General features: G+C 46.5%; 1 protein-coding gene across 2 annotated transcripts in view; it reads left to right on the top strand.

The window, feature by feature from the left end:
• The window catches only part of MOK (MOK protein kinase), a 75,502-nt gene that overhangs the window by 15,903 nt on the left and 46,201 nt on the right, over positions 1-13,398 (top strand). For both annotated transcript variants that reach the window (XM_030930180.1, XM_010353623.2), the window contains exon 2: positions 7,238-7,352. In XM_030930180.1, the coding sequence (XP_030786040.1) occupies positions 7,238-7,352 (115 nt within the window). The remainder of the gene's footprint in view (positions 1-7,237; positions 7,353-13,398) is intronic.

The following is a 13,398-nucleotide window of genomic DNA, read 5'->3' as shown; positions in this document are numbered from 1 at the left end:
ATCCTTTGATCACCTTTTAGTTGGGTTGTCTTTGTATTATTGAGTTATAAGACTTATTTATATATTCTAGATACAAGTTTCTTATCAGATATATGATTTGCAGATATTTTCCTTTATCTGTGGGTTGTATTTAGTTTTGCATGTTGTTTGAGCTTTATATAAATGGAATCATACAATGTGAACTCTTTACAATTAGGTTCTTTTGCTTAATGTGATGTTTGTGAGATGTAGCCGTATCGTATATAGTTGTACTTTGTTTATTCTCATTACTGTATAGTATACCATTGTGTGGATATACTGCACTTATTTATCTAGTGTATTAGTGTTCTCTAGAGGGACAGAACTAATAGGATAGATATATATATAAAGGGGAATGTATTAAGGAGTAGTAACTCACACAATCATAGGGTCCCACAATAGGCTGTCTTCAGGCTGAGGAGCAAGGAAGCCAGTCTGAGTCCCAAAGCTGAGGAACTTGGATTCCGATGTTCGAGGGCAGGAAGCATCCAGCACGGGAGAAAGACGTAGGCTGGGAGGCTAGGCCAGTCTAGTCTTTTCCGTTCTGCCTGCTTTATATTTTGGCTGCACTGGCAGCCGATTAGATGGTGCCCACTCAGATTAAGGGTGGGTCTGCCTTTCCTAACCCACTGACTCAAATGTTAACCTCCTTTGCCAACACCCTCACAGACACACCCAGGATCAATACTTTGCATCCTTCAATCCAATCAAGTTGACACTGAGTATTAACCATCACATCTAGTCTACTGTTGTTTATCATTTTGGGTTATTAAAAACAGTGCTTCCATTAACATTCTCGTGTCGGGCGAACATATTTCACTTGGGTATCTAACCTAGAAATGGAATTTCTAGGTCAGAGGGTATGCCTGTGTTCAGCTTTAGTAGATCTTTCTTGCTTATCTTTAACTCCTGCTTACTTTTAGCCCATTTATGGCCCCTTTAACCTCTTATGACTTTTCAGCTTTGCTCACACTGTTCACAGCTTTACTCTCTGCCTACTTATCAGTTCATTTTCCTGTAAGAGCTAGTGGTCTACCTCTCTGCCTACTGGGTGGAACCTGCTTAGCTTGACCACCTTGTTGGTTGCTGTTTGCCTTTCTTGCCCCAGTGGGTTGTGGCTTAAAAGGGTGGTAACAGAACATGGCTGCTCTGGCACGTGATTGACATTCCTAGTACTCAAATAAAAGTAAAACAGAAGTAAAATAAGTTAAAGTAAAACATAGCAAAACATAGAAAAGGCAAGCCAAATAGTTTAAAATTCTGCTACAGTAATAAAAAAAAAAGAGCATTGGGATTCAGCAGGGACTTGGATTGCAAATGAGAATAGCCAACAGACCCTGTGCATGTGCAGGTGAAATTCCTAGGGAAGACCACCCATCTCTGCTGGCCAGACCCAGGCAGATTGGCTGGAGCCCTGACCTCAGAAAGATACTTAATGTTCCTGGGCAGGAGGGGTAATTTGCATTTCTGTTTAGGTAAGATCGCTCTTTTGCTCCAGAGAAAATGTCTGATGTGTAAAACTTACAGGCTTGCTGTTTGTTACAGAGGGGCTTAGGTCTGTCTAGAACAATGTCCATTTGCTCCTCTCCCCTCTTCTCTCCTGCCCTTTGCAGTTGCACCACCACACCTAGCTCACTTAACTTTTTTGTTGTTGTTTGTAAAGATGGGGTCTTACTATATTACCCAAGCTGGACTCAAACTTCTGAGCTCAAATAATCCTCCCACATCAGCCTCCCAAAGTGCTGGGATTATAGGTGTGAGTCACCACAAGTGGCCTTATTTTTTGTTTTGTTTTGTTTTTATTATGGAACATTTCAAGCATGCCAGAAGTATAGAAAATTAAATAGAGTGACCCCTCATAAATCCTTTTTTTTTTTTTTTGAGATGAAATCTTGCTCTATTGCCCAGGCTGGAGTGCAGTGGCACGATCTCAGGTCACTGCAACCTCCGTCTCCCGGGTTCAAGTGATTCTCCTGCTTCAGCCTCCTGAGTAGCTGGGATTACAGGTGTGTGCCACCATGCCCAGATAAATTTTTTTTTTTTTTTTTTTTTTTTTTTTTTGAGACGGAGTTTCGCTCTGTCGTCTTGGCTGGAGTGCAGTGGCGCAATCTTGGCTCACTGCAACCTCCACCTCCCGGGTTCAAGTGATTCTTCTGCCTCAGCCTCCCAAGTAGCTGGGACTATAGGCACACGCCACCACGCTCGGCTAATTTTTGTATTTTTAGTAGGATGGGGTTTCACCATCTCGGTCAGGCTGGCCTGGTCTTGAACTCCTGACCCCGTGATCCGCCTGTCTCGGCCTCCCAAAGTGCTGGGATTACAGGCATGTGCCACTGCGCCCAGCCAAGTTTTGTATTTGTAGTAAAGATGGATTTTCGCCATGTTGGCCAGGCTGGTCTCGTACTCCTGACCTCAGGTAATCTGCCTGCCTTGGCTTCCCAAAGTGCTGGGATGACAGGCCTGAGCCACCGCGCCCAGTGAACTCTCATAAATCCATCACCGAATTTCAGCAGTGATCAGCATTTTACCATTTTCCCCACCACCATCTTTTTTGGGTATTTTGAAATAAAATAGTGAAAATAGTGCTTTTATTTCAAAAAAACAACATTGTGAATCCCAGCACTTTGGGAGGCTGAGACGGGCGGATCACGAGGTCAGGAGATCGAGACCATCCTGGCTAATACGGTGAAACCCTGTCTCTACTAAAAAAAAAAATACAAAAACTAGCCGGGCGACGAGGCGGGCGCCTGTAGTCTCAGCTACTCGGGAGGCTGAGGCAGGAGAATGGCGTAAACCCGGAAGGCGGAGCTTGCAGTGAGCTGAGATCCGGCCACTGCACTCCAGCCTGGGCGGCAGAGCAAGACTCCGTCTCAAAAAAAAAAAAAAAACCAAAAAAAAAAAAATTGTGGAAAATATCTAACTTAGAAAATGAGCCACCTGTAACCTCACCCCTCAGAGCCGCTGTTAATTCCGTGTGTGTGTGTGTGTGTGTGTGTGTGTGTGTGTAGTTTTTAAGGACATTATTATTATTATTATTTTTTTTTTTGAGATGGAGTCTCACTTTGTTGCCCAGCTGGAGTGTAGTGGCGCAGTCTCAGCTTACTGCAGCCTCCACTTCCCAGGTTGAAGTGATTCTCCTGTGTCAGCCTCTCAAATGGCTGGGACTACAGGCGCCTGCCACCCATTATTTTAAATAGTTACAGTATATTCCATTATACAGGTAAACCATATTAATCCAGTTCCCTATGGGGGCCATTTGGGTTATCAGCTTTACTGTATTGATTAATGGTGCGATCTTTAATCTTCCTATCATATGTACTTGAGCAAGTTTTTTTTTTAGACAGGGTCTCCCTCTGTCGCCCAGGCTAGTGTATAGTGGTGCAATCCCTACTCACTGGCAGCCTCAAACTCCTGGGCTCAAGCGATCCTCCCACTTCAGCCTCCTGGGTAGCTGGGATGACAGGCGTGTGCCATTGAGTGTGGCTAATTATTTTTTGTAGAGATGGGGTCTGTGTTGCCTAACTTGGCCTTGAGCTCCTGGGCTCAAGTGATCCTCACCTTGGCCTCCCAAAGTGCTGGGATTACAGGCGTGAGCCACTACACCCAGCTGGAGGATGCACATCTTTTTTTTTTTTTTTTTGAGACGGAGTCTCGCTCGGTCGCCCAGGCTGGAGTGCAGTGGCCGGATCTCAGCTCACTACAAGCTCCGCCTCCCGGGTTCCCGCCATTCTCCTGCCTCAGCCTACGGAGTAGCTGGGACTACAGGCGCCCGCCACCTCGCCCGGCTAGATTTTTGTATTTTTTAGTAGAGACGGGGTTTCACCATGTTAGCCAGGATGGTCTCAATCTCCTGACATCGTGATCCGCCCGTCTCGGCCTCCCACAGTGCTGGGATTACAGGCGTGAGCCACCACGCCCGGCCAGGATGCACATCTTAAAGATTTAATAGGTGCTTCCAAATTGCCCTCCGAAGAGACTATGTCAGTTTATAGTTTCAGCAGTAGTGAATGGGAATGTACAGGGGTATTTTATTTTATTATTTTATTTTTTGAGACAGAGTTTTGCTCTTGTCCCCCAAGCTGGAGTGCAGTGGTGCCATCTCGGCTCACTGCAACCTCTGCCTTCGGGGTTCAAGCAATTCTTCTTCCTCAGCCTCCCAAGTAGCTGGGATTACAGGTAGCTGGGGTTACAGGTGTGCACCACCACACCCAGCTAATTTTTGTATTTTTAGGAGAGACGTGGTTTCACCATGTTGGCCAGGCTGGTCTCAAACTCCTGGCCTCAAGTGTTCCGCCCACTTGGGCCTCCCAAAACGCTGGGATTACAGGCGTGAACCACCACCCAGCCAGAGATATTTTAAAGTAAATCCTAATTATTACGTCATTTTAACCTGGAAATACTTCTGTATTTTTTTGCTAACAGATAAGGACATTTTTTTGTGTTTTGACATAACCATTATCACTTCTGAAAAATGAATACCTTTTTACTGATGGTTTGTTCAAATCAGAATTCAGACAAGGCATTCAAAAATGTGCATGTGGAAAGGAATACTGAAGAGGATGCCCACTTTCAGCACTGCCATTTTGAAACCCTGTCAACTGGGGGCAATGGCTCATGCTAGCCACTTGGGAGGCTGAGGTAGAAGTTTAGGCTTGAGCCCAGGAGTTTGAGGCCAGCCTGGGCAACATAGCAAGATCCCATCTTGTCCCGACCTGCAGGACAGTCGAACAGACCCTGGAAGGGGGAGTGGGAATGGAGGAGACAAGAAAACACAAGAAATAGAGACAAGACAAACAGCCTGATCAAGTCTCGTTTATTGAGTGTAGGGTCATGCCTTATATAGGCTGGCAGGGGAAGAGGTTGGGCCAGGGCGGTGACGGGGGCCGGGTCTTCTCAAATTACAATCGCGCATGCGCCGTGGGTTTGTACTTTTCCCGGGCGCGGGATCGCGCCTGCGCCCTGGACTGCATATCTTCCTGGGCGGGAAAATGTTTGCGGGCGCGCGGGAAAGGTTGGCGCGCGCGGGAACAGTTTTGGCGCGTGCGGGAGAAACTTAGGCGCGCGCGGGAGAAACTTAGGCGCGCGCGGGAAAAGCTTTGGGCGCGCGCGGGAAGGGTTTGTAAATAAAGAACCCGGGAATGTGCCCTCTTGTCTCAGCTTTGCGGAGATCAAGCAACAGAGGTCGGCTAATTCCAGGCCTCATGGCTCCGGACACCATCTGCTTTGTGCAGATGCAGGTCTGGGGCCTGAAGTGAAGGCCTCTTTTACTCTAGGCTTGTTTCTGCTGCAGTCTAAGTGATGTTTGAAGATTTCTGGTCTGTTTGCTTCTGGTCAGCCCCACACCCAAGGTTCTGTTAGAGATCTCTCTCTCTAGTCTGCGTTTTTTTTTTTTTGTTTGTTTGTTTGTTTGTTTTTGAGATGGCGTCTCGCTCTGTAGCCCAGGCTGGAGTGCAGTGGTGTGATCTTGACTTACTGCAACCTCCACCTCCCGGGTTCGAGCGATTCTCCTGCCCCACCTTCCCGAGTAGCTGGGACTACAGGTATACGCCACCACACCTGGATAATTTTTTGTATTTTTAGTAGAGACAGGGTTTCGGCATTTGGCCAGGCTGGTCTGAAACTCCTGACCTCAGGTGGGTGATCTGCCTGCCTTGACCTCCTAAAGTGCAGGGATTACAGGCTGAGCCACCACGCCTGGCCCCAAGCCTGCCTTATTTCTGTGTGGCCTCGCTCATATGCTTCTGGGTCTCAATTTACAGGAGCTTCCTTGAAGCTTTCTGAAACAAATGCCTGGAGGTTGTAACTGCCTTCCTGTGATCTCTGCTGCAAAGATGAGCCATTCGTTCAACGGAGAAGGCTCGCGGGCTGTTCTCTGCCAGTGTTTTGCAGTCTTACTCTCCTATTATTTGGGCTGTAGAAACTTTTACAACTGGTGAGACTTTTGCTCTCTAGACTTTACTTATTCCTTCCATTTCTGCTTAAAAAGTGGTATACCAGGCCGGGCGCGGTGGCTCAAGCCTGTAATCCCAGCACTTTGGGAGGCCGAGAGGGGCTAATCACGAGGTTAGGAGATCGAGACCATCCTGGCTAACACGGTGAAACCCCGTCTCTACTAAAAAAAAATATAAAAAACTAGCCGGGCGAGGTGGCTGGCGCCTGTAGTCCCAGCTACTCGGGAGGCTGAGGCAGGAGAATGGCGTAAACCTGGGAGGGGGAGCTTGCAGTGAGCTGAGATCCGGCCACTGCACTCCAGCCCGGGAGACAAAGCGAGACTCCGTCTCAAAAAAAAAAAAAAAAAAAAAAGTGGTATAGCCATTCTTGCCTGTACTTACCTTTGTCTTGAAATAGCTTGCTAAGGCAGTCAGTAGTAATTAACATACTCCATCATTCTGACTGTTCCCACCACTTTCCCTAGGCCAGCAGGCTCGGCGGACACTGGGTCTATGAAAGGCAGCAGTGACTACAGGCATTCCTTTCAGCGGGCAATATTTCATCATGATATATGCCAGGCTCTCTAGCATTTTGCCACCTGACCAATAAGCCAAACTCACATATTTTAGATTTTTGTTCACAGGAGCAGCCCACATCAAGGTGCTCATTTGTTGTCAGTCAGGGTTTGGTCAGGAAAATGGAAACTAGGTATTTCAAGCAGGAAGGCATTTAACATAGTGAACTAGAGGCTTACAAAACCATTATCAGGGCTGGGGGTGATGTGGTGGCAGCAGAGCCGGGGAAAGTTACTGTTAGCTTTCAGAAAATTAGGAAGTGCAAGAATTGTAGGAAACTGTTGCAGATCAGCTGGGCCCTCTGTAGGACCAGGGAAGGTGAATTTCAGGAGAGTCCTTAGAGGCTGCTGGTGCAATGTGATATCAGCCCAGAGCCTACGCCCACGCCCATGCCCACCCCTGCTGGAAGAATCCCATCTCTGCTGCTCCTCTGCTTTCTGAATCTTGTAGGGTAGCTGATTCTCTCCTCACTGGCCAGGATCCAGGTAAGGTGGTTCCTGCTATACAAGGGAGGGCACAGACTGGGAGGAAATGATGCTTTGTTCCAGCTTCCCCTAAAGTTGAGGGGACCACTAAACCTTACAAAGATAGGAGAAACAATTCTCAGTATATTGCTGTTAAATTATGTTATAGATTAAAAGTTTGCTGTCTGGAAGTGAATACAAATATATGCATAAATAACATTTTATTTTTGTAATCATTTTTATTTATAGACTATAAAGCAATTGGCAAAATAGGAGAGGGAACGTTTTCTGAAGTTATGAAGATGCAAAGCCTGAGAGATGGAAACTACTATGCATGTAAACAAATGAAGCAGCGCTTTGAAAGGTAGGCTGCCAGAGATGCACTTGGGACCAAACACAGATCCAGGTTTCAATCAATAACAGAGACTTACTATTAGGAGGGAACTTTATTAATTTAATAAAGTGTAAGATACAGTCAGATTTCTTTGGGCAGTGAAGGTTATGTGCTGATGTTATGTTTACCATACTGGAGTTTACTCATATACAGTCTTACTGTAATATCAGTGATGAATGACCACAAAAAAGTTTTTAAGTTTCAAAAGTGTGTCTCACCTTAAACAGTCTGTATGTTCCTAAAAGTTATATATGTGTTGGATTTCTTTTTTTTTTAATTAAGAAAACAACAAAAAATGATATATCAACCAATGGAACAGGATAGAGAGCTCGGAAGTGAACCCTTTATGATCCATTGAAATTTTTTTTTTTTTTTTTTTTTGAGGCAGAATCTCACTCTGTCTCCCAGGCTGGAGTGCAGTGGCGCAATCTTGGCTCACTGCAACCTCTGCCACCCCAGTTCAAGCGATTCTTGTGACTTAGCCTCCTAGTAGCTGCAACTGCAGGTGTGTGCCACTAAGCCCTGCTAATTATTATCTTTTTAAAGTATAGATCAGGTTTTACCCTGTTGGCCAGGCTGGTCTTGAACTCCTTGGCCTCAAGTGATCTGCCCGCCTTGGCCTCCCAAAGTGCTGGGATTGCAGGTGTGAGCCACTCTGCCTAGCACATTTATTTTGTTTGTTTTTGTTTTGTTTTGTTTTGTTTTGTTTGAGACAGGGTCTCACCCTGTCATCCAGGCTGGAGTGCAATGACTCGCTCTCAGCTCACTGCAGCCTCCACCTCCCAGGCTTAAGCGATCTTCCCACCTCAGTGTTCTGAGTAGCTGGGACCACAGGAGCAGACCACAAGCCTGGCTAATTTTTGTGTTTTTTGTAGAGACGGGGTTTCACCCTGTTACCCAGGCTAGTCTCGAACTCCTGACCTGAAGGTATCTGCCTGCCTCAGCGTCCCAAAGGGCTGGGATTACAGGCATGAGCCACTGTGCCTGGCCATGTGTTGGACTTCTGTAAATGCAACCTTACTCTAAATGTGGTAGAGGTCCTTGCAATTTAACTGTGAATAAATTAATAATATTATATTAATATAATGTAAGTGCAGGGATTATAAGCATGAGTCACCGTGCCCACCCCAAGCCATCATGCTCAGCCTGAGCCACCATACCCAGCCTTCATTTTTTTAATTAATTAATTAGTTAACTTTAAAAATAGAGATGGAGTCTCACTGTGTTGCCCAAGCTGACCTCAAACTCCCGGGCTCAAGTGATCCTCCTGCCTCAGCCTCCCAAAGTGCTGCAATTACAGGTGTGAGTCACCCACCTGGCCAAGAACAGTAATTTCATCCTCATGACATCTGGATAGGGTAGGTATCCTTGATTTGTACATGAGGATAGGTGCTTAGAGATGTGAGGTAATTTGACATTTTTTCTAGATCACTGGGTGGGCAGAGCCAGATGTGAACCCAGATTCTGCTAAGGCAAATCCTTGTTCTTCACTGCCCAGTGCATATGGCAGTTTACCTATCACTAGGAAGACTGAAGCCACCGGGTGTTCTGCTCCTTCTCTTCTAGCACTTCTTCCTCTCTATGCATTCTGCATTCTCTGTGTTTCTTTCTTTCCCGGACTGCATCTTTACTTGTAAACCACTGATGAGAGAGAATTTGATGTACAGTGTACTGATGATCCCGTATCTAAAGAGCAGACAGCTGGGTGCTGTGGCTCACACCTGAAATTCCAGCTACTTGGGAGGCTGAGGCAGGAGGATTGCTTGAACGCAGGAGTTCAGGATCAGCCTGGGCAACATAGCAAGACCCCATCTCTACAAAAATGAAAAAAACAAGAACAGACTTCCTTAAACAGCCACCTTCGACCCAAAGTTGCTGGTACAGGACTTTGAACAGTAGGGTGTGATGCTTTTTGTTTTTGTTTTTTTTTTTAGTCAGGGTCTCAATCTGTCACCCAGGCTAGAGTACAGTGGTGTGACCTCAGCTCACTACAACCTCTGCTTCTGGGGTGCAAACGATTCTCCAGCCTCAGCCTCCTGAGTAACTGGGACTACAGGTGTGAGCCACCAAATGCCTAGCAAATTTTTGTAATTTTTTTTTTTTTTGAGACAGTGTCTCACATTGTCACCTAGGCTGGAGTGCAGTGGCGTGATCTTGGCTCACTGCAACCTCTGCCTCCTGGGTTCAAGCAATTCTCCTGCCTCAGCCTCCTGAGTGCCTGGGACTACAGGCGTGCGTCACCGCACTCGGCAAATTTTTACATTTTTAGTAGAGATGGGGTTTCATCATGTGGCCAGGCTGGTCTCAGACTCCTGACCTCAAGTGATATGCCCACCTTGGCCTCCCAAAGTGCAGGGATTACAGGTGTGAACCACCGTGCCCAGCCTAATTTTTGTATTTTTGTAGAGACAGGGTCTCGCCATGTTGCGGCTGGTCTCGAACTCCTGAGCTGAAAGTGATCTACTTGCCTTGGCCTCCCAAAGTGCTAGGATTACAGTCCTGGGTGCAGCCTCTTTCAAGTAAGTTTCGAATGTTCTAAGCAGCAGTTCTCTAATGGATGAAGAATGCTCAGTTGATTGAAGTTCCTTCTCATACCTCCTCAGCCCCTGGGAAGACTGTGCGGTTACCTAAGGGACATGGTTTCCTGGTGATGAGGCACATCCTGGGTCTGCCATCTGCCAGATTCCTCACACACCAAAAGTGCCTGGTCCACCTGAATCTTGTCTTCCTTGTCATGAGTGCTTGAGGACTAAGCAAGGGAATGAACAGAAAACTAACAAGGTGGGGTACATGGTAAATGTGCAGTGGATGATGACCTTCCTTACTGTATGCGCAATCATTTGTTGTATTTCAGAAACAATTTATGTTCTTTGCCTTTAACTTCAAAAGCAGTTGATTAGAACATATCCCATAGGTTGGCCCGGCATGGTGGCTCATGCCTTGTAATCCCAGCACATTGGAAGGCCAAGGTGGGAGAATCGCTTGAGCCCAGGAGTTTGAGACCAGCCTGGGCAACAAAGGGAAACTCTGTCTCTACAAAAAAATAAAAAAATCAACCGGGCGCGGTAGTGTGTGCCTGTGGTCCCAGCTACTTGGGAGGCTGAAGTGGGAGGATCTCTTAAATCCAGGAAGGAGGTGAAGCTGCAGTGAGCTGTGTTTGTGCCACTGAACTCCAGCCTGGGCGACAGAGTGAGACCCTGTCTCACTCTGCCTTTCTCAACAAGGAAGCCAAAATTCCGCTGGACCAGGCACTTTTGGTGTGTGAGGGATTTGGCAGAAAGCAGATCCAGGATGTGCTTCACCACCAGGAAACCATGTCCGTTAGGTAACAGCACACACACACAAATCCGTTTCTGCTTACTTATCATTGTGTAAATGAATCCGCACAGTCACCTTGCACAGCTGTGTGGGTGGTGTGAGGAATGTGAAGCATTAGTAGCAGAAAGTCGCACTGAGTCACTTGGGCAGCACGAGGTTGGTATTTGGAGCATCTGACCCCTGCCCCCTCCAGTGTTACTTCTGCTCCTTTCCTCTGCTTTAATTCAAATAGAAATGGATAGCTTTTGCAGTAATCTTAGTTAATATGAAGTTAAAGAAAGGTAAAAAATGGCTGGGCGCAGTGGCTCAAGCCTGTAATCCCAGCACTTTGGGAGGTCGAGACGGGTGGATCACGAGGTCAGGAGATCGAGACCATCCTGGCTAACATGGTGAAACCCCGTCTCTACTAAAAAATACAAAAAACTAGCCGGGCGAGGTGGTGGCGCCTGTAGTCCCAGCTACCCGGGAGGCTGAGGCAGGAGAATGGCGTGAACCCGGGAGGCGGAGCTTGCAGTGAGCGGAGATCCGGCCACAGCACTCCAGCCTGGGCGACAGAGCGAGACTCCATCTCAAAAAAAAAAAAAAAAAGAAAGGTAAAAAAAAATTACACATAATGGATTAGTCCTGTGGCAGGGAGGGCACTTTCACTCCTGAGCGTTGTTTGCCTTTTGAGTCACTCAAGGCCTTAGTTAGGGATAAGAAGGTTAGTTACTTGCCTGAGGCCTCAACAGAACTGAGTCCTTTTGGTATCTTTTCTGGTGTCTCCTCAGAATTTTCCTCCACCAACACTCGCCAAAAGTACACAATTAAGAATAGGCTCTCTTTGGGCACAGTGGCTGACACCTGTAATCCCAGCACTTTGGGAGGCCAAGGTGGGCGGATCAGTTGAGCCTGGAAGTTCAAGACCAGCCTGGGCAACATGGCAAAACCCTGTTCTACCAATAAAAGAAATAAAAAAATTAGCTGGGCATAGTGGTGGTGCCTGTAGTGCTAGCTACTCAGGAGAGTGAAGTGAGGGGATTGCTTGAGTCCTGGAGGTTGAGGTTGCAGTGAGCCATGATTGTGCCACTGCACTCCAGTCTGGGTGACAGAGCAAGACCCTGTCTCAAAAACAACAACAAAAATGGTTCTCTTTTGCTATGCTTTTAGTCTATATTTTTCCTATAGAAATAGAAGAAATGGAGTGAGTCTCTTAAAAAAAAATACAGAGTCTTGGTATTTGCGGGATCTCCCTTTGTGCCCCGAGGCAGTGACATTGGCACAAGTCTGCTAAACCTGGGGTTCAGCATAGCGTAACTAGCTCTGACTCTAAAGGTCAGAACTAGCAGATCTTCCACTTTAGTTAATGCGATCTTGGACAATTCCATAATTTCTCCATGCCTCTGTTTATTTATACAGTGGGGATAACCACAGTATCTACCCCATAAGGTTGTTGTGAGGGTCAAATTAAATAATGCAGATGAAGCACTTAGTGCAGTGCTGGCATACCGTGAAAAGCAACTTGCTGTGTAAATCAGTTTTTCCATAACAGATAATACACGTTAGGAGAGCTTGAAGACTATGTTGGAGATGGAAGTGAGATGGTAATAATAGTAAGATTACCGCAGTTGTTCACTACATGCCTGGTGTCATGAACAGTGCTAGGTGAATTATATGCATGTGTCATTGAATCCTGACTGCGGCCCTGGGAGGAAGATGCATTGTTACATCTTTCAGCCTGGGAAATTGAAATTCTGAGAGAGCAAGTTCCCCACCTGGCCCGTTGCTACCTGCACGTCATGGAGCCCAGTCTGAGTCCAGGTCTGTGTAGGTCCTTCCTACACAGACGGTGGGAAGAACAGTGATCTTCCCACCGTTCTTCCCAGCTGCAGACCCTGATGCCACCGTCAGGTCTAGATGTGGTGCATGGTTTTTCTCAAGTCACACCTCTAAGCAGTCCTCACATTGCTTTTACAAAAACAAAAAGTCTGCTGTGTAAGGTTATAGATAAAAACAAAGGGCCGGGCGCGGTGGCTCAAGCCTGTAATCCCAGCACTTTGGGAGGCCGAGGCGGGCGGATCACGATGTCAGGAGATGGAGACCATCCTGGCTAACACGGTGGAACCCCATCTCCACTAAAAATATAAAAAATCAGCCAGGTGTGGTGGCGGCACCTGTAGTCCCAGCTACTCAAGAGGCTGAGGCAGGAGAATGGCGTGAACCTGGGAGGCGGAGCTTTCAGTGAGCCAACATTGCGCCACTGTACTCCAGCCTGGGTGACAGAGCGAGACTCCATCTCAAAAAAAAAAAGAAAAAGAGAAAGGCAAGGAATTTATGAGTCTCTCTAAAAACTTTTTTTTTTTTTAACTTAAAAGAATATAATATGAAAAACCTCAAACATACACAAAATGAACAGTAACCCTAGGTATCCAGCAGCCAGAATCAGCAAGCCTGCGATTTTTATTTAATGTATGCCTCCACCCAGTGTCATTCCTCTACTTGGTCATTATGATATGTCTCCATATAGTTTGGGCTGCTATAACAAATTATACTGTATTCTGTGTGGCTTAAACAGCAGACAGTTATTTATTACAGTTCTAGAGGGTGATAAGTGCAAGATTAAGGTGCTGGCAGACAGGTCTGGTGTCTGGCGAGGGCTTGCTTTAGGATTCGCAGGTGGCCCTTTTCTTGCTTTGTCCTCAAATGACAGATAGCAGAG

The sequence above is a fragment of the Rhinopithecus roxellana genome, chromosome 5 (genome assembly GCF_007565055.1).
Source record: "Rhinopithecus roxellana isolate Shanxi Qingling chromosome 5, ASM756505v1, whole genome shotgun sequence".
In the NCBI taxonomy this organism is placed as follows: Eukaryota; Metazoa; Chordata; class Mammalia; order Primates; family Cercopithecidae; genus Rhinopithecus; species Rhinopithecus roxellana.
The sequence above is the reverse complement of the archived record's forward strand: the minus strand, read 5'-3'. Positions and strand labels throughout refer to the sequence as shown.